We start from the raw sequence: 22,889 nt of genomic DNA on the forward strand, positions 1-22,889 counted from the left end.
ACAGTCAAAGGCTTTAGCATAATCAATAAAGCAGAAATAGATACTTTTCTGGAACTCTCATTTTTTTGATGATCCAATGGATGTTGCCAATTTGATCTCTGGTTCCTCTGCCTTTTCTAAGTCCAGCTTGAATATATGGAAGTTCATGGTTCATGTACTGTTGAAGCCTGGCTTGGTGAATTTTGAGCATTACTTTGCTAGTGTTGAGAGATGAATGCAATTGTGTGGTAGCTTGAGCATTCTTTGTCATTGCCTTTCTTTGGGATTGGAATGAAAACTGACCTTTTCCAGTCCTGTGGCCACTGCCGAGTTTTCCAAATTTGTTGGCATATTGAGCACAGCACTTTCACAGCATCACCTTTTAGGATTTGAAATAGCTCAGTTGGAATTCTATCACCTCCACTAGCTTTGTTTGTAATGATGCTTCCTAAGGCCCACTTGACTTCACATTCCAATATGTCTGGCTCTAGGTGAGTGATCACATCATCGTGGTTATCTGGGTCATGAAGATCCTTTTTGTATAGTTCTTCTGTGTATTATTGCCACCTCTTTTTAATATCTTCTGCTTCTATTAGGTCCATACTGTATTAATACTAGTCAAAAGAAAGCAGGAGTGAACTTCTCTGGTGGTCCAGTGGTTAAGAATCTGCCTACCAATGCAGAGGACACAGGTTCAATTCCTGGTCTAGGAAGATCCCACACTGCCACGGAACAACTAAGTCCGTGCACCACAACTACTGAAGCCTGCATGCCTAGAGCCCATGCTCCACAACAAGAGAAGCCACAATGAAAAGCCTGTGCACCGCAACTAGAGAGTAGCCTCTGCTTGAAGCAACTAGAGAGAAGCCCTCAAGCAGCAATGAAGACCCAGCGCAGCCAAAAATAAAGTTTAAAAAAAAAAGCAAAAACAAAACAAAAAAAAAGCAGGAGCTGCTATATTAATTTCAGACAGAGGAGCCTTCGGAGTAAGAAAAATTATCAGAGATAAGGAAGGATATTACATTATATTATATATAACATGAATCAATCTCTCTAAAGAGTAAAGTCTCAAGAAAGCAATTATACCATCTTTTCTTTAAAGATAAGAGAAAATCATCCTAATTTTTTAAATGTACTTCAAACATTTCCCCTGCAGTTAGCAATTCTATATGATCGAATTCATGCCCTGATGCTTGTCCATTTCTGTAGGAATGTTAAACATTATATGCCTAATAGCAACCCCCAAACTTCAAATGAGCTATTTTTATCATGTTATTAAAAAGTTGAACATTTAATAAATTATTGCTGTTCCTCAGTAAACTGAGTAATTTCTTTTAAATACATCCCCCCAAAAAGCTGGCAGCCCCAATTTTGGTGGTGCTTAAACTTCCAAACCATACCCATTCTCGAAGGTCACTATGTAGTTAACTGCTGTGAAATAAATAAGCATTAAAAATTGATGTTAATGACTGTTTTCAACCTTGACATAAGAAATTTACTGTCAAACAAGCAGAGATTACTTGTTTCTTCTGTCTCTAATTTTAATTCTTTTTATAATTTTGCTGGTAGTCATTCATTTAGATAGGATCTTAAAATACAAAACTGGGTAGATGAGATTTCTTAAAGACAGCTGGGGTTTTTTTTTATATTTTAAATTATTTTTTAATTATCTAATGATAAAAGATAAGACTGTTGATTTTCACATTGAATGGCTATTACAATCCATCTCTCACTTTCCCAAATAAACAGACTGATTTTAAATGACACTAGCCTAACAGAAAGTGAAAAAAGAAAGAAAATATAGCAAGAGAAACAAAGAGATAGTGCAAAGAGAGGAAGATTAAAAGACTTTGTAAAATGGGCTTCCTGGTGGCAGTGGATAAGAACCTGCCAGCCAATGCATGGGTTCCATCCCTGGTCTGGGAAAATCCCACATGCCTTGGAGTAAATAAGCCCATGTACCATAACTACTGAGCCTGTGCTCTAGAGCCATCAAGCCACCAACTACCGAACCCCATGCACCCTAGAGCCCAAGCTCAGAAGCAAGAGAAGCCACCGGGATGAGAAGCCCACCTACCTCAATGAAGAGGAGCCCCCGCTTGCTGCAACTAGAGAAAGCCCACACAGCACAACGAGACCCAGTGCAGCCAAAAATAAAAGTAAATTAATTTTAAAAAAGACTTTGTAAGAGGCTGAGACTCAACATCACTTTTTGAAACCATCACAATTTAGGAACTAAATCTAACAGCAGAGCCCATCTGGCTGATTCATCTAATAAAAGGTAGACTTGTAAATTCAGGGTGTTATTCAGTGCTCCCTATTGAAACAAAAGAAAAAGTTAGTAACTCATTACTAAAAAGATGAGATCACTGATAACTCATCTACTTCAAGAAAAGGAATCCAAACTGTTATGCCCGATGTCCGAATCCCCGAGCGGGAAGAGAGAAAGCTACCAAGAGACAATGCAAAACGCAAGAAGGGAGTTTATTGCTAGCTCGAGCTAGGGCCCCCGCTGTGTCCAACGCAGTGGCGCACAGGCTGAGAGCCCCGAGCCCGGTTTTCTACCCATATTTATAGAACATCCAATTTCAAACATAAGCAGGGGTCATTTAGCGAAGCGGATTGGTTACATGTTCGCGGGGGTCTTTTCATTGGTCAGACATTCGCGCGCGCGGGATCTTTCCGTAAACAAGTTCTGATTGGCTGTATCTGGGTGGCCTGATAGTCTCTGACTGGTTGTGTCTTGGTGACCTGATAGTCGCCTTAGTTGCCAGGGTGACGGCCTGGTCTTCCTGCTTTTGCCTCGTATCATGGCGTTATTTGCTCTTCCTACATTCCGTTTGGTCTTCCTACACAAACGGAGGATTACGTATCTTCCTCACTTGCAGGCAGGGACCATGCAGCACCAAGCCAGGGTCGATGAATGCATGGGGTTTTGAAGCAAGACTTCAAAACTTCCTTCAGGCTAATAAAGCGATGTCTCCTTTCCATCCAACATTAGCCGTGTGCTTTATGTGCTCAGTCACTCAGCCGTGTCTGATTCTTTGCAGCCTCATGGACTATAGCCCGCCAGGCTCCTCTGACCATGGTATTCTCCAGGCAAGAATACTGGAGTGGGTTGCCATTTCCTCCTCCAGGAAATCTTTCCAACCCAGGGATGGAATCCTTGTCTCCTGTATCTCCTGCACTGGCAGGCAGATTCTTCACCACTAGCACCACCTGGGAAGCCCCCAACATTAGCTGTCTGTCCCCAGTTCCTGTTTCAAGGGTCAGCCAGTAGGATTATTCGACAGGATCTACATGGCATTATTTTTGCTGCTCTGCAGGAATGATCCTAAGCAAAGTGGGTCAAGCCCTCCCCTAGGAACGCTCCCCTCAGCCATGCTCTATGCTCTGTCCCAGGCCCTCCAAGCATCCTGCCTCCATCCTCTCCATTCCCTGGACTGGTCCCCAGGAGTTCTCATGAGGTCTTCCTGTCTTCCAAGCTGATAATTAGCAAATCTAGTAAACCAATCCTTTCCACTGACTAAGATGAGAAAGCTAAAAGGCTCCCAGGGGTCTCCCCTTTCTTTCCAAGTAACAACTGTATTTCAACAATAGTTCAAACTAGACTTTATTACCTTAGCCCATGACTGACTCCAAGACTCTTAACAGTGGATACAGAGGAAGAATATTATTATTTTTATTATAAAAATAGCATGCAGATTTACTGAGAGGAAAACATACAGCCGCATGTTAACAGTTTATAACTCTCCATTGAACTTTGGAGCAACTGAAAAACCTGTGATTATATGCATGGATAGACAGATATCTTTTTAAGTATTATATGACTTAGCGACTAAGCAACAACAATACTTTTTCTATAATAATTGTGAATCGTTAAGTAATCTAATTAATGACAAGAAAAGATAATATTTATATACTATGAAAATTTATAAATTGCAGAAATAAAAATTTCCATAATCCTACTCATTAACCATGAACTAATAGAGGGGTATATTTTTACCTATGCTTTCTCCATGAACATTTTGAAAGTTGTTGAAATCTTTTGTAAAAAATTCAGTAATATTTTAAAAATCAACTAATATTACAACAAAAGTGTTCTCATTATTAAAAATTCATGACAAATACTTCTTTTAATAGTTACACAATATTTAAGAATATGAGTTAAATTTCTCTCCCTGTTGAATATGTGCATTATTGCTAGACTGACTTTTGATTAAAGGTGGTGAAAAAAATATACACACATCAATCTTTGAGGCCTTCTGAAACTAAATAACAGTAAAAGGATTTTGTGTTTGTTTTGACACAAGTTGTGGAGGATGAGAACAAGAGAGGAAAAAATCCAGCAGCAGGAGCTGGAAGGCAGACACATGATAATTGGCTTAGGTGACCAGAGAAAGCTGAATCTAAAGCTAGCCATGCAGAAATCTAAGATATAATTCAACTTAAGTTTCAGAACCTACAAAAGGCGTGGGCATTGACGGCACTGGACATAGGGCTGGGGTGGAGCTAAAACTGCCTGAATCTGCAGTCAGGTGACAGATGGCTCTTCCCTACTCTGGCAGGAAGCTGGAGGCTTCCCTTCAGAGGCCAAAACAAATGGTCCTGGGTCTGGAAGACAGGCAGACAGTTGAGGGTAGGGTTGCTGTACTGAAAATAGGAGGACAAATGAAAATTCACAAACAGAATGTCGAGGCACCTGCCCTAAGTGTTCTATGCTCTCTCGGCGCCCAGGATCCCGGCAGCCAGACACATTCCCTCTATGTAGGTGTATGAACAGCCTGCAGTGGAGGAATGGGCCAGTCTGAGCCCAAAGAACCAAAGAAACTGTCATCAGGGATTCAGCAGTTAGATCACCCAACGCTGAGGATCACAATGAATGAGCCTGTCTCCAAAGCACAGACTTCTCAGGAGGCTTTTTCTATGACTTTCAAGGAGGAGCAGACAGCTAAGAATCAGCAAACTCACAGAGACCAGAGAAAAGCCATGAAATGAGAACCAAACATTTTCAGGAAAATCCAGAATATTTTAAAGTTTGTTTGTTTGTTTGTTTGTTTTAGAGAAAAGAGAGGAAGGTTAGGCAAGAAGTCCCTGTCAAGGAAGTGGAAACTGATGCAGTCCCTTACAGAGCATCTTCCTGTATACCTGGTGGGGAGTGGAGAGGTGGGATGGAAAGAAAAGGGCTCTTAAAAATTAAAAAACTTAACAGAGAACTGGAAAACCCAACAAGAAGAGTTGAAAGATAAAACTGAAGACATTTCTAGAAAAAAAGTACAAAAAGGAAAAAAGCAAAGAAAGAAGTAAATATACAGGGACTTCCCTGGTGGTCCAGTGGCTAAGACTCTGCATTCCCAATGCAAGGGACCTGGGTTCGATCCTTGGACAGGGAGCTAGATCCCACATGCTACAACATGTGGGACCTGATGTAGCCAAAATAAATAAATATTTTTTTAAAAAGAAGTAAATATGGAATCCAGGAAACAGGTGATCCAGCACAAGAAAGGGGAAAGGAAAGTCTCAGGATGATGGAGAGGAATCTCCTGATAACGGTGGTGAGGCAAGTCTGTTAAAGATTTCTTCAGGAAGACTGGTGGAATTCCTAATCTGATCCAATGCATGGAGAAGATGCTTATACACCTGGGGGAATTTTGAGGATTAAGTGTTTAGTACATAAAACTTTTGTTCATAAAACTTCTCTGGTGCCTCAGATGGTAAAGAATCCACCTGCAATGTGGAAGACTGGGTTCAATCCCTGGATTGGGAAGATTCCCTGGAGCAGCTAAGCACAAGTACACATAAACATTAAGCACATTTTTAAAAAGAAAAAAAAAATGTGCAGGAAGTAGAACTTCACACTGCATGTGTGCTCAGTCATGTCCAGCTCTTTGCAACCCCATGGACTGTAGCCCACCAGGCTCCTCTGGCCATTGGATTCTCCAGGCAAGAATATTGGAGTGGGTTGCCATTCCCTTCTCCAGAGGATCTTCCCGACCTAGGGATCAAACTTGGGTCTCCAGCACTGTAGGCAGATTCTTTACCGCTGAGCCTTCAGAGAAGCCCAGAGAACACATCCATCACTCCCCAAAGCCTCCTCCTGTCCCTGGATTGTGCGCTCAGTGTCATAGCTAAGAAATCTTTAGCTAATTCAAGGTAACAAGGTTTTTCTATGTTTTCTTCCAGAATGTCATTTTAGATTTTATGGTCTAGGGCCTATATTTCAAGTAATTTTTATACATGGTGTGAGGTATGGATCAAAGCTTAATTTTTGCATATGAATATCCTTTTAACCATCTATCAAATATTTATTGATATAAAGAGATAGATATAATTTTGCCTTCCCTGTGTTGTTCCATTTATCTAATTATCCATCTTCACACCGATGCAACACTGTCTTGACTATTGTAGCTTTATAGTAAGTCTTGAAATCAGGTAATCTAAGTCCACCAACTTCCTTCTTTTTCAAAGCGCTTTTTAAAATTTTTACAGCTATTTTAGGTCCTGCACATATTTTGTCAGTTTACCCACTAATATTTCGTAATTTTCTTGCTGTTGTAAATTTACTTTTATTTCCATTTCCAATTGTCCATTGTTAGGCCATGTAAATACAATTTATTTGTGTGTATGTAAGTCTTTTACAGTTGTTTCAGAGAGATCTGTAAATCAATTCAGTCATTCTTACTCTATTCTTGGCCAGAAGCAGAAGTCATCAATGTAGGTTTTATTTGGCCTGTGGATGGGGTAAGCCCAGTTATCAGCACTACTCTCTGGTTGGAAAGTCATGGAATATACTGGAATGTATGGAATCACAGGGAGAAAAAGAGCATTCCAAACAAAGAGATCCAAGTTAAAAGTAACTTTACCTTTCCATATCTAAAGTTTTTGAGTTGGATATAGTGAACACCTATACCTTTTTTAGGTGTATGTTCTCTGATTCAACATTCCAGCAGTGTTCCCTCAATTTTGAAAGAGCATTACACACAGATGGAAACTTTTTTTTTAAATTATTTAGCTGCTCTGGGTCTTAATTAAGGCACACAGGATTCTTTAGTTCCCTGGGGAACTAGTTCCCTGGGATCTAGTTCCCTGACCAGGAATCAAACACAGGCCCCCTGCACTGGGAGCTCAGAGTCTTAGCCACTGGACCACCAGGGAAATCCCAAGATGAAGACTCTTAGTTGACGTCTAGACCCAACCTCCTGGGTCTTGCCTTTCTGTTTATTCCTACATTTCCCAGGTCACTATATTGCCCTCATAATGTCTAGTTCAGAAACAAGAGACAAGTGTGGATAAGCATTCAGTACAGGTTCCAGTCTCCTATCCCCATCCCAACTCAACTAAATTTTATAAGGTTAGATATGTGTGATGTATTTTTGAACAATTTATAAAGCAATCATCTTTGGTCTTTGCAACTGAAAGAGTTAAGGGGAGCTGAAAGCTTCAAAATGGTGTGCTTTGGGGTTATTTATTAACATTGTCAAAATGACAAATGGACATGCACAGAGAAAAGCTACTGGTCTCACAGCAATTTTCTGCCAAGAAAACTCCAGAATGTTATTTTCCTAGCATATGTGTACTTAGTATTTCCTCCTATGTCTTATAAACTACTTCTTAACTGACTGGCCTCTTTATCTGGAGATCGTCCAAGTGAGAGATAGTTACTGAAAAGACTATTTACTTTCAGAGCTGAGGGAACTAGAAGAGAAAACTTATCCCAGAATAAATGGATAGTAAGTCATTTTGTGGCCTTTTCCTCCTTCATCAACTCCCCAATCCCCACCATTTCCTTGTTACATAGGTGACGCTAGATGACAGTGAATGTCCAGGGCAGTCAGTCAGTCAGTCAGTTCAGTCACTCAGTCGTGTCCTACTCTTTGTGACCCCATGGACTGCAGCACACCAGGCTTCCCTGTCCATCACCAACTCCCAGAGCTTGCTCAAACTCATGTCCATCGAGTTGGTGATGCCATCCAACCATCTCATCCTCTGTCGTCCCCTTGTCCTCCTGCCTTCAATCTTGCCCAGCGTCAGGGTCTTTTCCAGTGAGTCAGTTCTTCGCATCAGGTGGCCAAAGTATTGAAATTTCAGCTTCAGCATCAGCCTTCCAATGAATATTCAGGACTGATTTCCTTTAGGATTGACGGGTTAGATCCCCTTGCAGCCCAAGGGACTCTCAAGAGTCTTCTCCAACACCACAGTTTGAAATCATCAGCTGTTTGGCACTCAGCTTTCTTTGTGGTCCAACTCTCACATCCATACATGACTACTGGAAAAACCATAGCTTTGACTAGACGGACCTTTGTTGACAAAAGTAACGTCTCTGCTTTTTAATATGCTGTCTGGTTCAGGGCAGGATGTGCATATTTGGAGGTGTGTGTATGCAAAGGAAAACAAGATCTTTCATCTATATTTCATTTATGGTAAGGGAATGGGAGCAGATGGATTTGTATAATAGCCTCTGGCCTTTCTTATCCCCACTTGGTGGAACCATCTCCTTCTTTACTTGTAACACAGAGACCCTCCAGGACACACTTAATGTTTAAGGGAGGAAATGGTGACATTAAAATGTGCTTGTGGGGAATTCCCTAGCAGTCCAGTGGATAGGACTCATTGCTTTCACTGCCAGGGCCCTGGGTTCCATCCCTGTTGGGGGAACTTAGATCCTGCAAGCCATGCTGAGCAGCAAGAAAAAAAAAAAGTGCTTGTGAATGACACCTGCCATTTCAGCAGGTTTGTGAACGCACAGATTGAACACAAGTGTGGAAGGAAAGCTTGAGCGCCCATTATGGGACTTGTTTCCTATTTCTAGAAACCAATACCTGCTTTTGTTCCTTCACCAAAATTACCTCTATTCCTGTACAGTTCTGAGTTTTTACTATCTCCCTTGCTTCACATGTTAAAGCTTCACATGGTTAAAGGCTCAAACTGAGGGGAACAACCCTGTGGGAAAGGAGCATTGTTCTCTCTTTTAACACTGTGTCAACTGCTACAAAAGACCTCTTTTGATCGTGACTGACTTAAATATGTAAACATTTGGGCTTGCAGCGATTTGTGCCTTTTTGACTAAGCAGGATGTTAAAAACAAAAAGCCAAAATCGAGGCAGCATCTTCTGACAGCCTGTTCAGGGACCAGAGACTTGGCAAGACCTTTGGCAGTCAGAAACATCCAGCATCTGCCAACCCAGAGGCTTTGGATCAATCCAACCGCTCTCAGCTTCCCTGGAGCGCAGCACAGACGAGCACCCACCCTCCCTATTATACTCGACAAACAATCTCTTTTCTTTGCCAAGTTAACAATACTGTGGCCTAGCCAAATAGTTCCTTCTGGTACACCTGAGTTTTAAAGGCGTGGCATTCATGCATTTCAGATTTCAAAAGCCTGGAAACTGGCATAATTCCTTATATGCCTCATACATTTTCTTTCTTCCTTTCTTTTCTTTTTTGTTCTTTCCTTCCTGCCCATCCTCCTCCTCCTACTTCCCTCCATCTTTCTCTTGCTTCCTTTTTACATGCTTTCCAAGATAATTTACTTTGCAAAAAGAAAAATTACCATCTGACTCACAAGTCAGTGGCCCCCATTTGACCCCAAAACAGGACTCAATGAAAGACAACTGTAACTGAAACTTCTCAGGCTTTTGTTTGTTACCTGGGGTCAGGAGCCAATAAATGACCTAATGTTCTTGTTGCGGAGGGAAGTCGTTCCTTCTGGGGCACAGTCAGCTCAAGGATGTTTTGTTGAGGCTCCCAACCAAGGTTCCCATGGTGACAGCCCATCAAGGATACAGAACCTGCCCAGCTGGCACTAACAGGAAAATGGCAACAAGCCGGGCCCTCACAGACACTATCAGCTAATACCAAGCCCACTCTCATCATTACCATTCCCTCCCTTTTACTTGACCAATGCATTACAATTATTTGGCCTAGAGTGAGTCTTCATGTAGAAAACTTATTCCAACTTTCTTTGCTTATAGAGAGCTTTGGGCAAAAGGATGATGAATGTGGAGGGTTTTAAATGACCAATGGATGCTTGTGTTGAGTAGTTCTAAAATCTGTCAATAGGACCATGCTAAGCACATTCAAATGGGGAGCAGGACACTTCCGCTGAATTTGTGAACAAGGGCTGCATTACCCATAGGTTCCTCTGTGCTCCATTCTAACTGGGAAGCTGGTCTGACAAGAAAGAGTAAATCTCTTTGTTAGGGTATCTTAATTCTTGATCTCAATCTCATCACCTCCCTCACCATCCTTTCCACCTGTCTTTTATATAATGAGACATCTTGGATTTTTACATCAGTTAAGTACCATTTCCCCAAACACCAAGATACTGAACTTTTGAAGGACAGTGTGTATTCCATGTGTATTCCAAATTCCATGTGTATTCAGCCTTTGACAGGAGGTACAAGAAAAAATGTGTAAAGAAGAAAGAACAGCATAGGACTCGGCGTTTCTCTCTTTGAAACTAGATTTAGTCCTGAAAGGCAGCTTTTATGTGGTTAGGACCCATGGAGTACAGGATTCTGTTAACAGGTGTGACTGAGTTTCCCTAAGATAAGTTTATGACTTGTTATTCAGTCGCTCAGTCATGTCCAACTCTTTTTGACCACATGGACTGCAGCACACCAGTCTCCTCTGTCCTCCACTATCTCCTGGAGTTTGCTCAAATTCTTGTCCATTGAGTCAGTGATACCATGCAACCATCTCATCCTCTGCCACCCTCTTCTCCTTTTGCCTTCAATCCTTCCCAGCATCAGGGTCTTTTCCAATGAGTCGGCTCTTCACATCAGGTGGCCAAAGTATTGGAGCTTCAGCTTCAGCATCAGTCCTTCCAGTGAATATTCAGGGTTGATTTCCTTTAGGGTTGACTGATTTGATCTCCTTGCTGTCCAAAGGACTCTCAAGAGTCTTTTCTAGAACCACAATTCAAATGCATAAATGCTTCTGTGATCAGCCTTCTTTATGGACCAACTCTCACATCCATATATGACTACTGGGAAAACCATAGCTTTAATACAGACCTTTGTCGGCAAAGTGGTATCCCGGCTTTTTAATACGCTGTCGAGGTTTGTCATAGCTTTTCTTCCAAGGAGCAAGGGTCTTTATGATTTGCGTCTCAGATAACTTAACTTGCAGAAACAAAGCATGTGTGTTCTAAAGATACAGACTCTGCTTAGTTTTTGTTCATGACTCATTTTGTTCAAATACACCTTCACCTGACAAGGGAGATGAGCATAAGCCTCCAAGATTTCCCATCTATTTCTTGATTTGTAATCTGCTGAACAGAAAAGTGGTGGGAGAGGGACGGAAAATCCTCTCATCAGAAACATAAACTTGTTTCAGAGAAAGAGCACAAAGACAGCAGAGGTGAGTGCTCACAAGTGTCCTTCCTCCTGCCTTTAGAACAGACACAGTATCCTGTCCCATACTGGTTGGTTCAGTCTTTGGTTTCATGGTTTTTCAATCCCTTGGGCAGAATATCAGCCAGTTCATTTCAGAATTTGTAATTATTACATATTTTGCCTTTAGGGCATGAAGGACCAAGGAAGTTTCAAGACTGGAAACTCTCTTGAAGCCACTGGTTTTAGCTTTTAGGTTTGTACCATCCGCCAGCAACTGATCCATTCTTTTCAAAAACACAAAAATAAATCCAGTGACTCCTTCTGTGTTCCTATCAAACTTTTAAACAACAACTTGATCACACCCTTTGCTCAGAGGACACTCAGCACATGAAAGACATAAAGTGTTTCACAGAGCAGAACATTCTTTGAAAACTCCGGGCAGAATAAAGCGCTCGTTTAAGGAACTTAATTGAGAGAAGCAGTGCAACCCGGAGAGGGCTGCCTGAGTTCAAAGGCACCGCTTTTAATCCCAAACCATTTTACCTTTCTTTCTTTCTGGGTGACTAACCTGCAGACGTCCACTCATCTCCTGCCAAGTCATTTTTCTTAAGAAGGTGGATACTTTACAAGATTCATAGCCAGGAGCCCTCTATCAGGAATGCTGGTGGTACGGATTTGGGTAGATAAAAACAGAGGCATGAAGAAAGTGAGTCTCTGTGATTTGCGTGCGCGGCAGACTCTGTCTCTGGCAAGTTTGCTCCAGTTGGAAACAATAAGGCGCTGGGCCTTCCTTGAGTCTGGAAATGTTATGCCTCTGGCAGCCCATGATCTTGGAGAGTGGAGCCAAGTATTTTCATAGTCAGGATTTTGTGTCAGTGGAACAGGCAGAATGTCAACTGTTGGGAGGAAAGTCATCCAATTCACACACGTGCAGCTGGAGAGACAGCTCAGCTTCAGATGTCATTTAACATGTTGGCGGGTGAGCAAGAAGGCGGCAGAAGTGGCCTCCTAAAGCCAAGAAACCGCTGACTTTTGGGAGAATCACGGTGGCAGAATCGTTCTTGTTTTCACAGAGAGTACCAGAAAGGACATTCTTTCAGACTTTCACACTGGGCAGTTTTTCCTGTGACCCATCTCAGAGTTAAGTGTGAGCTGCTCAGTCGTGTCTGACTCCCTGCGATCTCATGGGCTATAGCCCACCAGGCTCCTCTGTTCGAGGGATTCTCTGGGCAAGAATACTGGAGTGGGTTGCCATTCTCTTCTCCAGAGGCTCTTCACAATCCAAGAATTAAACCTAGGTCTCCTGCATTGCAGGCAGACTTTTTACCAACTGAGCCACCTATAAAATCACCATGCCTGATACCTTACACAGAAGTAACTTTTTTTTAACTTTTTATCTTGTTTTAGGGTATAGTCGATAAACAATATTGTGACAGTTTCTAGTTTCAGGTAAACACCAGAGGGACTCAGCCATGTATGTGTGTGTGAGTTGTTCAGTCATGTCCAACTCTTTGCCACCCCATAGACTGTAGCCCATCAGGCTCCTCTGTCCATGGAATTCTCCAGGCAAGGCTACTGGAGTGGGTTGCCAGTTCCTTTCAGGTGGACAGCAAAGGGACTCAGCCATACACATACATGTATCCATTCTCTCCCAAATTTCCTTCCCATCCAGGCTGCCACATAACATTGAGCAGAGTTATTCAGACCTACTGAATAGCAGGTCCTTGTAGGTGATTCATTTTATATGTAGCAGTGTGTACATATTGATTCCAAACTCCCTAACTATCCCTCCCTCCCATCCTTCCCCACTGGCAACCACAAGTTCATTCTCTTAAGTCTGTAAGTCTGTTTCTGTCTTGTAAATAAGTTCATCTGATTCATTTCTTTTTAGATCCTACATATAAAGCATGTCACACGATATTTCTTCTTCTCTGACTGCAGAAGTAATTTCTTGAAAACAGCAAACAGTGAGATGGACCAGCCTTTTTTGGCTGGCCTATCCTCATAAAATGAATGGCGAGCATCACAACATTTTTTTTTATTATTGTGGTCATCCTAATAATTAATACATATCAATTGTGCAGTCATTATTTTCTTGGTATTTGTTCTCTAGGGGGGGAAATGGACTGATTGAGATGATTATACCTTTTCCTTTTTGTTCCAGTCTGTTCATTCTTTATTTTTGAGGGACTAGAATACTGGTGCTCACTGGCTCTTACAGAGTTTCCAGAAGAGTTAAGAAAAAACATATTATCTCGTTTATTAAATGTTGTATGGACCTTCGTACACTCTCCTTTAAGGCTGGCGCTATTGAATGTTAATTGAAAATCAACTGGCAAATAAACCATCATAACATGGCATAATCATGAACCAGCCAAGAAAATCCACCACTTCATACCCATTAGAACAGCTACTATAGAAAAAGTCAGAAAATCAGCGTTGGCAAGGATGTGGAGAAATTAAAAACTTTGTGCATTTTTGGTTGTAATATAAAATGGTATGGCTGCTTGCGAAAACAGAATTACCACATAATTCAACAATTCTGCTTCCGGCTATGTACCCAGAACAAATGAAAGCAGAATCTCAAAGATGTATTTGTATACCCATGTTCATAGAAGAATTATTCACAATAGCCACAAAGTGGAACAAAGTCAAGTGTTTATCAATGGATTAAAAAATAAACACAATGTGGTATATACATATAATGGGATATTATTCAGCCTTAAATGGGAAGGGAATTCTGACACATGCTACAATATGGATGAACTTTGAAGACATCATGCTAAGTAAAATCAGCCAGCGACAAAAAGACAAATACTGTATAATTCTACTTACATGAGGGACTGAAAGTAATCAAATTTAGAGAGAAAAAACGTGCAATCGTGGCTGCTAGAGGCTGGAGGGAAGGGAGGTGGAGTGGGGAGTTGTTTAATGGGTACAGAGTTTCAGCTGAGAAAGATGAAAAAGCTCTGGAGGGGGATGGTGGTGATGGCTGCCCAACCATGGAAACGAACTTAATGCCACTGAATCATACACTTGAAAGTTGTTAGTCAATTTTATGTTATGTATTATTTCTTCAGAATAAAAAAATATTATATCAGGAAGTTACCTTAAAAAAATAAGTATCAAGTGGGGTAACAGACACCTGATGCTGCCTTCTATAGACTTATAAACTCATATCTTGTTAAATCGTCATTTCCTGTCTGCTCTTGAAGCCAGGGAAACTTTGCAGAGTGTGTTTTAAATTACTTTAGACCCACGCCTTCCCCTGCCCCTTGTCTGAGAAAGAACTCGCTGCTCCCCTGTCCTTCCCCACCCCTCTCACCTTTCCATAAGTCCTCACCTTCGCTGTAGGTGTCTCGAGCCATTTGGCTGAGAAACACCGATTGCACTGATGTCCATACAAAATGCTGTTATCAAGTTGTCTTGTATTTTATCTCGGGAGAAGGATGTGGAGGGGGCATTAAAGGTACAGGGAAAGACGATACTGGAGAACTCTAGATCTGAGCTAATTTTGCCCCAAAGGCTTTGTACCAAATTATCACTATGACCAGGTGATCTAGAGAAGAATTACCAGGGAAAGGAGCTTTAATTTTAAGAGGACCTTAATGGCATTTTAGTTTGTCTTCAGGTAAGAGCTGTCCCTGGGAAATGTGGTTATGCAGGATTCAAGATAGTCTTGGTCCACAGTTGGGTTGGGTTCCCTCCCCCCCCTCACCCCTTGTTTCAAAGAAAATTACAGCAAAGCAAGATGTAACTGAATTGTTTTCCTTACCCCTCACCAAGTTTACTGATCACTGTATGTAAGGATCCAAGCCATGGCAGACTGGGGCAGAAGGTGGACCCTGGACATCGATCTGGCTTTGAGAGCTGGTGCCTGTTGGTCCACTTCTAAACTTTCTCCAAATACGATTTCACATTCCGTCCGTACTGACCAGAGAGGAGGGATCGTGTTCTTTACACTAGCGCTATGCCAACTGATGCGCTGGCCTCCAGGGGCTACCTCCACAGATGGAGAGGATGGGACTGCCCGCCCCCTCCTGGCACACCCATGAAGAGAAGCAGAATGAGGTTTTGCTTCAAGAAACATCCTTAACTATTCGTCTCTCTCTATCCCTCCAAGCTTCCGCAGGTTCACTCGCTCCAACAGTGTGACGACGGCCGTGCAGGCCGACCTGGACTTCCACGACAACCTGGAAAATTCCCTGGAGTCGATAGAGGACAATTCGTGCCCCGGCCCGGTGGCCAGACAGTTCTCCCGGGATGCCAGCACCTCCACCGTCAGCATCCAGGGCTCAGGAAACCATTACCACGCCTGTGCCGTCGACGAGGACTTCGACGCGGACTTCGATCCTTCCATTCTGCCGCCCCCGGACCCCTGGATTGATTCAATCACCGAAGACCCCCTGGAGGCCGTGCAGAGATCAGTGTGCCACCGGGACGGCCACTGGTTTCTGAAGCTTCTCCAGGCGGAGCGGGACCGCATGGAAGGCTGGTGCCAGCAGATGGAGAGAGAAGAGCGGGAGAACAGCCTTCCTGAGGAGAGTAAGTGCGTCGCTGCGTATGCGCACGCGCAAACGCCTGGTGTTCTGGGCGGGGCATCTGGTGCGGGGCATCCGGGATGGGGCGGGGCGGGGCATCCGGGATGGGGCGGGGCGGGGCGGGGACACTTCCTTCCTTCCGGTTGCGCAGAGCTGCTCATGTAGTTGTCACACTTTCTGTAGCTCTGCGTCCGGGACTTTCGGCTCTGGACCGTGGTGGGGTGCGCTGAGGCTTCTGAATGGCTCCTCTTCCCGAAGACGCTCCCCCATTGGTGTTACTCTTCAGGGAAGGAGCAGTAATTCTAACTAGTTTCAAGATCCCCAGCTAGGCATCCTTTGGATATTTATGATCTTCCAAACGTACTACTTTCACTAACATACAAGATTAAAACGAGGCTGGTCGTGTCTAGGCCGGTAGACGCCACGCTTATTGACATTCTTAGCCTTGCTTAGCCTGCACTTTCCTTCTTAGGTTTAAGCAAATCTTCAGCCGCTAAAACAAGTAACACATTTTAATAGATTAAATAAATGATAAAGGGTGGATAAGTTAAATAAATAATGGAGGCCCCACACACCGTTCTTTTCAAACTTGGCCTTTTTAACAACAATCCTTGTTAACAGTCGACAAAGAAGTTACCAGATGTCCACAGTCCTGAGACATGTTTTGTGCATTGCCAAAAACTGAAATTTTTGGAAAATAGTTTATAATCAGTGTGTATATCAATGTTGCGTGTTTATTTGCCTGTGAAAAACGATTATTGAATGAACAGTGGATCTTCCTGCTGATAATATATTTGAATCAGGGAAAATCAGTGGTAGGCATCTAAGCCTGCCTTCATTTTGGGGTGGGAACCACCTGGAAGAGTATTGTCATGATGTGGCTTTTTAGACTTGTCTTTTAAGTCATCATTTAACTTTTTATCATGAAAATCTTAGAACACGTACAAAAGTAGAGCATTTATTATAATAAATCCCCATGTACCTATCACCCAGTTCAATGAGTGCCCAGTCTCAACTTCCCCCATGTTGTCATCATTTTTGCCAGAGGATCTTAAGGAAAATCTAAGACATCTCATCGCTTCACTGTGCATCTCTGATAAGGATTTTTTTTTTAAATAACCAATCATGTATTATCATCCCTAACAAAAACAATAATTTCTTAATAATGAGATCTAGGGCTTTCTATAAATCATGTTCAGTTAACTTACTAAGTAAACCTAGCTAACTGTGTCAGGGAGCAGTGAACTTTCCATAATGGAAGTATTTTTATGAGAATGGAGACTGGAAAATAACAGTTCACATGTTGCAGGATTTCTGCTCTGGATCTTGCTTGAAGCTCTTCTCTGCTCTTTCCTCCTCCAGACCCCTATCCACCCACTGACTAGCTTATTTGTTCCCTTTCAGAGCAGGTTAGAAAACCCATCAGTATATTTCTGTAATGTTCCTTTTGTTCTTTAATGATGAGTGCAAACAACTTAGCAGTGGAAAAGCAAATCTCCTTGACACTTGCCCCAACGGTCCATGCCACTGCATGCTCACCTGGGTGTGGATCCACAGAGAATATGCTCTGTGACCTGGTGACAGGGTTATGAAGCAACACCTAATAGCGGTGGGTGGGAGCAGGTTTCAATAAGAAAGTCTTCTATGTGTATATATATGCATGCATGCTCAGTCGTGTCTGACTCTTTTCAACCCTTTGGATTGTAGCCCGCCAGGCTCCTCTGTCCATGGGATTCTCCTGGCAAGAATACTGTAGTGGGTTGCCATTTCCTCCTTCAGGGAACTTCCGGATCCAGAGATTGAACCCATGTCTCCTACATCTCCTACACTAGTAGGCAGGTTCTTTACCAACTGAGCCACTGGGAAGCCAAGAAAGTCTTAGCAGTTGCATTTTCTTATTCTCCTTTCCCCTTATGAGCAAACCCAAAACCCAGTAAACTTTACTGGAATGTGGTAAACTTGCCCACGTCTAAGGAGCAGTGGCCTCGGGTGCCCTGCTCAACAGGGCAAGCTGTTTTGCAGATTTCAGGTCATTCATTGTATTGATTCAAACTTGTTCTAGCTTCCCCCAGTTAACGTCCAGTATGACCTGGGAAGCTGTTCATGTGGTGTTTTCTTTTAATCTTTTCTTTTCTTCCCATCTGAGACTAGATCTATTTCTCTCAACCCAGCTTTGTAATGATGCATGAGGATAGCCAATATATAAAGATTTAGGAGAATATTCCTTGACACTTACATAGCTGGTAAACGTAAGTTATGAAAACAAGTCAATGTATTTTGATACAAGCATATATATTTGAAAGGTGAAAATCATGCCAGAAAATCAGATTCTCATCCTGTGTTTGGGATGAAAGCGAAGTATATTTGTATCTTGAATATGAAGGAACTGCTCATTCATTCACTGTTCCAGAATGTTTACTTCAGATGTTATTTAAACTATTAATTTATTAAAAAATAAAATAAAATATTGATTTATAAATAGGACTTATAAACCTATTCCATATGAAAATATTTTGTTATAACTAGATTGTTCTAACAATAATTTGCTGTTTGTACACAAAGGTACTGCTTGTCTTACTATTAAGAAGCCATATATCTTAAGGACATTTTCTTTAGAGTAGTGATTTTTTTTAGCTCTACCTCTATTTTACAAGGTTGCTGCCTGGGGATGGCGTGGGGGAGGTGTGAGGGTCATGGCTGCAGAACAAGCAAAGATAACTAAGCGTGGGAGTGTTTTTGGTGCTTTGCTTTAAAGCAGTCAGCTGAGTAATCTTAGATGGCAAGTATGCAATGAGACCTGTTTCACTGGGGAGTGAGTTTCCCTTTGTAGTTTGAAATATATTTCAATATCAGAGCCCCCTTTTCCTAGTTAAAAAAAAAAAAAATACACCCAACACCAATAAAATAATAGGAAAAACAGTGAAGCTCTTTTTTTTTCTTTTTTGAAGCTCTTTGATAAGGGCTCAGAGTTCTGTCGTCGTCTCAGTCCCTGGAACAATATCCCTCCCTACCAACCAAAAAGTTCCTCAGATTTCTCGAGTTCAGTTGGAAAACCAATCGTCTATAGTGAAAAGTCCAAATTACTAATTTTTCAAAATATTGTTTTAGAACTTTAGATCAAACAGCTAACACAAAGTTCAGAGGTAAATGCCTTTATTATATGATTTTTTAAATGTATCAAAGTGATTCAAATTAGAAATGTCTAACGTCTGTTCATTTAAGCCCATCTAGCCTACAAAAAAGGGTCCTCCTTCAGCTTGAGCCTCACCTTCTAGAAGTCTTTGCAGAATGCACTACCTTGGGCTGAACTGGGTGCTTCTGTAATAGCCATACATTTGTCTGCCAGGTATTTCCAACATTTTTTGATGATAATCTATGTATCTCTCTCCTCGACTGAAAAGTGAGGTCTGAGGACAGAAATTGTTCTTGTCTCATTCATCTTCATATCTCCCGTCCCTCTGACAGTTCTTGACATATAGCAGGGAATTGGTGAATACGTATTGAATCCTGAAACTATTTTGGAAATTCTGTTTTACAGAAGTGTTTTCTTTAGCCAAACCTTTGTTCCTAAGTAGCTTACAAAATATTCAACAAGTGACTCGCTGCTATTGTCGCCCAAAGTTGGGAGGGGCAATGCCTGGCAAAGTGGAGAGCGGGATCCGGTAGAGATATGAACACCTACCACCAAAAGGCTGGAAAGGACTCGCATGTCTGTCAGTTGCCTGGGCTAGATGAACCTGCATGTCCCTTCTAGCTCTTGGGATGAGATTCCACTCACAAGCACTTGAAAACTTTCTCTGTCTTTCATGCCCTGGGACGTATGAAACGGAAGCTCCCACCCACTAGCGTTCCAGAATTCTAAACAGCACAGAGGAGCATGCACATGCGCAGTCAGAGTCGCCAATTTCAAATGAGGCTAATGGAAATCAGTGAGGATCTGACCAGAGAACAGGGAGAAATAGAGAATAGGAGCTCATGAAAGACTATCCATCTTGTCCTCACAGTCCCCGGGCCGTGGGCTACAGGCCTTGACAGGTGTTGTTTTATTTGCCCTCAAAACAGCTCTCTGGCAGTCTCTTGTCCAAGGTCACAGAACACAGAAGCGCCTGGTGGAATAGATACAACATGAATAACATCTGACAAGACAATAACACTTTGTGTATTCCTGAGTGCCTCCTCCAAAGCTCTCCATACGTATCTGCCCCTGCCTCCTTGGCAACCTCACTTCTGTTCTGATAAGTGGGCCTGGGTTTGCAGAGGGCCTTTGTTTTAGTAAGTCTCTAATTTAACCTTTGCTTGTTTTTTTTTTTTTTAATAAGGGGGAGGGTAGTAAGGAAGGGGAGCCAGTTCTGTTTGGCAGGCATAGCAATGTCTAAGTAACCGGCTTTTGAGAAAGAAAAAAAAAAATCTGTGTACACAGAAAAAGGGCTTTGATAGATGGGTCAAGCACAGATCTATGTGTCTGCTCGTCAAACCACCTTTTGTGTTGAGTCCCAGACAGGAGGGTCATTCTTTAGGGTACGTGACAATGGTGGCTCCATGAGTGATCCCTCCCAGGAGAGCTGATCTTCACCATCAGCAAGGAAAGATAAGCAGGATTGGGTGGGAGAAAGGACGATTCTAATCACACCTGCTTAATTTATCTTGTGGGGCCCAAGAATTATTCCATATTTTAAATATTTTTAAATGTTTAGTGACTGTGCTTAATGTCTCTGAATGGCCCACTTAAAAATGGCTGAAATGGTAGATCTTATGTATATCTCACCACACACACACACACACACACAAATATCCCGCCTCCCCAAAAAATACTGTGCAGCAGCTGAAGGTACGTGAGTCAGACTTGCTATCATCACATCCATACTTATTCATCATGCTTATAGGAATGTAAGTTAAGTATCTTCCTAAATATCTTCCTAAATCAAAACACAGCATGTCTGAGGGGGAAAAAAAAGAAGTTAGGAGCAGCACCCGTCTGCTCTGGGACCCCCCTGGAGGTCCAGTGATTAAGACTGTGCTTCCAGTGCAGAGGAGTGGGTTTGATACCTGGTTGGGGAACTAAGATCCCACAGACCGCATGGCATAGCCTCCCTCCCCGGTAAAGAACTGACTGCTTAATGGGAACCTGAGATTCAGATCTGGGGCCTGGGTTGGTTGCAATCACCCATCTTTATAAGAGAGTTGAAGTAACAAAGTGATAGCTGCTCAATCATGTCCAACTTTTTGTGACCCCGAGAACTGTAGCCCTCCAGGCTCCACAGTCCATGGGATTTCCCAGGCAAGAATACTGGAGCGAGTAGCCGTTTCCTTCTCCAGGGGATCTTCCTGATCCAGGGATCAAACCTGGGTCTCCTGTATTGCAGGAGGACTCTTTACCATCAGAGCCACCAGGGAAGCCCTGAAGAAAAAAAAAAAAAAAGAGTCATCCAATTTGCAGTAATTATTCAGTGATCAGTTATTTCACGTTGCTATCATCCTAATTCTGACTGCTGCTTCCTAGGGATCTTGTTTGTGGCCTTCCAGGACTGGAAAACACTGCTTTCCCCAAAACTGGACAAATGTACTTAAGGAAGTCCAGAAAGAAAATAAACACTTACAATCACGGCTCTCCAAAAGTCAAGCTATAAATTTTTCAGGTGTGGGGAGCTATCCTTTTTCCTGATAAAATGAAAGCAGTGTGAAGACGTTGGTTCTTGGGTTAAACCTTCCTCCGTAACAGTTGATGGTAGGTTTCTGGCTCACTAACAAACTAAGAGAAATCTGCAGTGAGCAAGGGAGCCGTAGCAGCTGACAGAATGTTCCTGCAGCTCTCAAAGTAAACCGACCCGAGCTTGTCTCAGACAATGGGCCCTTGTGTGAAACAGCTGTCCCAGGGAGATGGTCCCTCACGATGTTGGAGAGGGCCTGCATGTTACAGGGACCCGTCTGGTTTTATCTGACCAGGACGAAACGCCCAGATGGAGCGCAGGGCTCCCACCAGGAATGCAGTCCAGCACCACTGGCTCCAAACATGGGCTCTGGTTTCAGTGGCCCCAGGGTGAAATATACTGGTTGATTGTGCTTGGAAATCTAGCTTTGCCTCCTGAACTGTGGACAATTTCTATGTGGAATTTTCAGGCTTTATCTGAAAGGAACGGATAAACCCAAAGCGTGTGTGGGAGGGAGGCAGATTAGTAACACTTTCATTTTGCCTGGTAATAGCATCCCCCCGTTAGTGAAACTTGGCCTTGAGTCCCCCAGAAGACCTGGGAGCCTTGGCAGCGGACATCCGGCTGGTAATGAAACCTGAAATGGGGTTTGCCAGGTTTCAGGTTGAGTTACAGTGGGGAAGCTGTGCACAGTCATCGCCTCGACGGTTGATGGGTGCCATCCCAAGCTTGCTCTGCCCGGGGTGCCTGTGGCCTCTCTGCAGCCTGAAGACTGGTGGGTGGCAGGCACAGGAGCATGCTGTGATTTCTGCAGCTCAGCTGCCTCAAGCCTTGAGTGCTTCTAAGCAGGTAAGGTGGGTGCATCCTAGCTCCTTCCGGTTCTAGTCACATCTTTCCTTTGAATTGACCTTCAAAAGGTCCCTCCCCACCTCCATGCCCCAACACACACACACACACATGCACATACACACACAGGCATACATGTTTTTTAAGGTCTGACCAACCTGAAATTAGTGACCACAAAGGAAGTGGCAGAAAAGAAAACTGGGTGCAATGTGTCTTATGTTTAACCTTCCAGAATGCTGGGTGCATTTTGCTCTGCACAGTGCTGGGCACAAAGAGGAAGGTGTTGGTGCTGGTCTGGGCATCCTTTTGCAGGTGTGTTTTACTGGAAGTGATCTGAGGCTGAGAGGCTCAGAGGCATGAAGGCCGGGAAAGGTAGAGATGGACAGAGGGAAGCAGGACCATGACTGGAAGCAGCTCTCCTGTTTCCTGGGCCAGCGCTGTTCTCAATATTCCAGACATCTCTATTCAACAGAGAGGCAGAGATTGGAGAGAGAGGGCTTGCCTCATGGAGCACGATTCCCCATTGCTTTCTCTAACCA

General features: G+C 42.8%; 1 protein-coding gene across 11 annotated transcripts in view; it reads left to right on the top strand.

Annotated features, from left to right (window-relative positions):
• The window catches only part of DLGAP1 (DLG associated protein 1), a 760,977-nt gene that overhangs the window by 721,064 nt on the left and 17,024 nt on the right, over window positions 1–22,889 (top strand). For all 11 annotated transcript variants that reach the window (XM_070452694.1, XM_070452696.1, XM_070452695.1 and 8 more), the window contains one exon: window positions 15,439–15,860. In XM_070452694.1, the coding sequence (XP_070308795.1) occupies window positions 15,439–15,860 (422 nt within the window). The remainder of the gene's footprint in view (window positions 1–15,438; window positions 15,861–22,889) is intronic.

The sequence above is a fragment of the Odocoileus virginianus genome, chromosome 22, assembly GCF_023699985.2.
Source record: "Odocoileus virginianus isolate 20LAN1187 ecotype Illinois chromosome 22, Ovbor_1.2, whole genome shotgun sequence".
In the NCBI taxonomy this organism is placed as follows: Eukaryota; Metazoa; Chordata; class Mammalia; order Artiodactyla; family Cervidae; genus Odocoileus; species Odocoileus virginianus.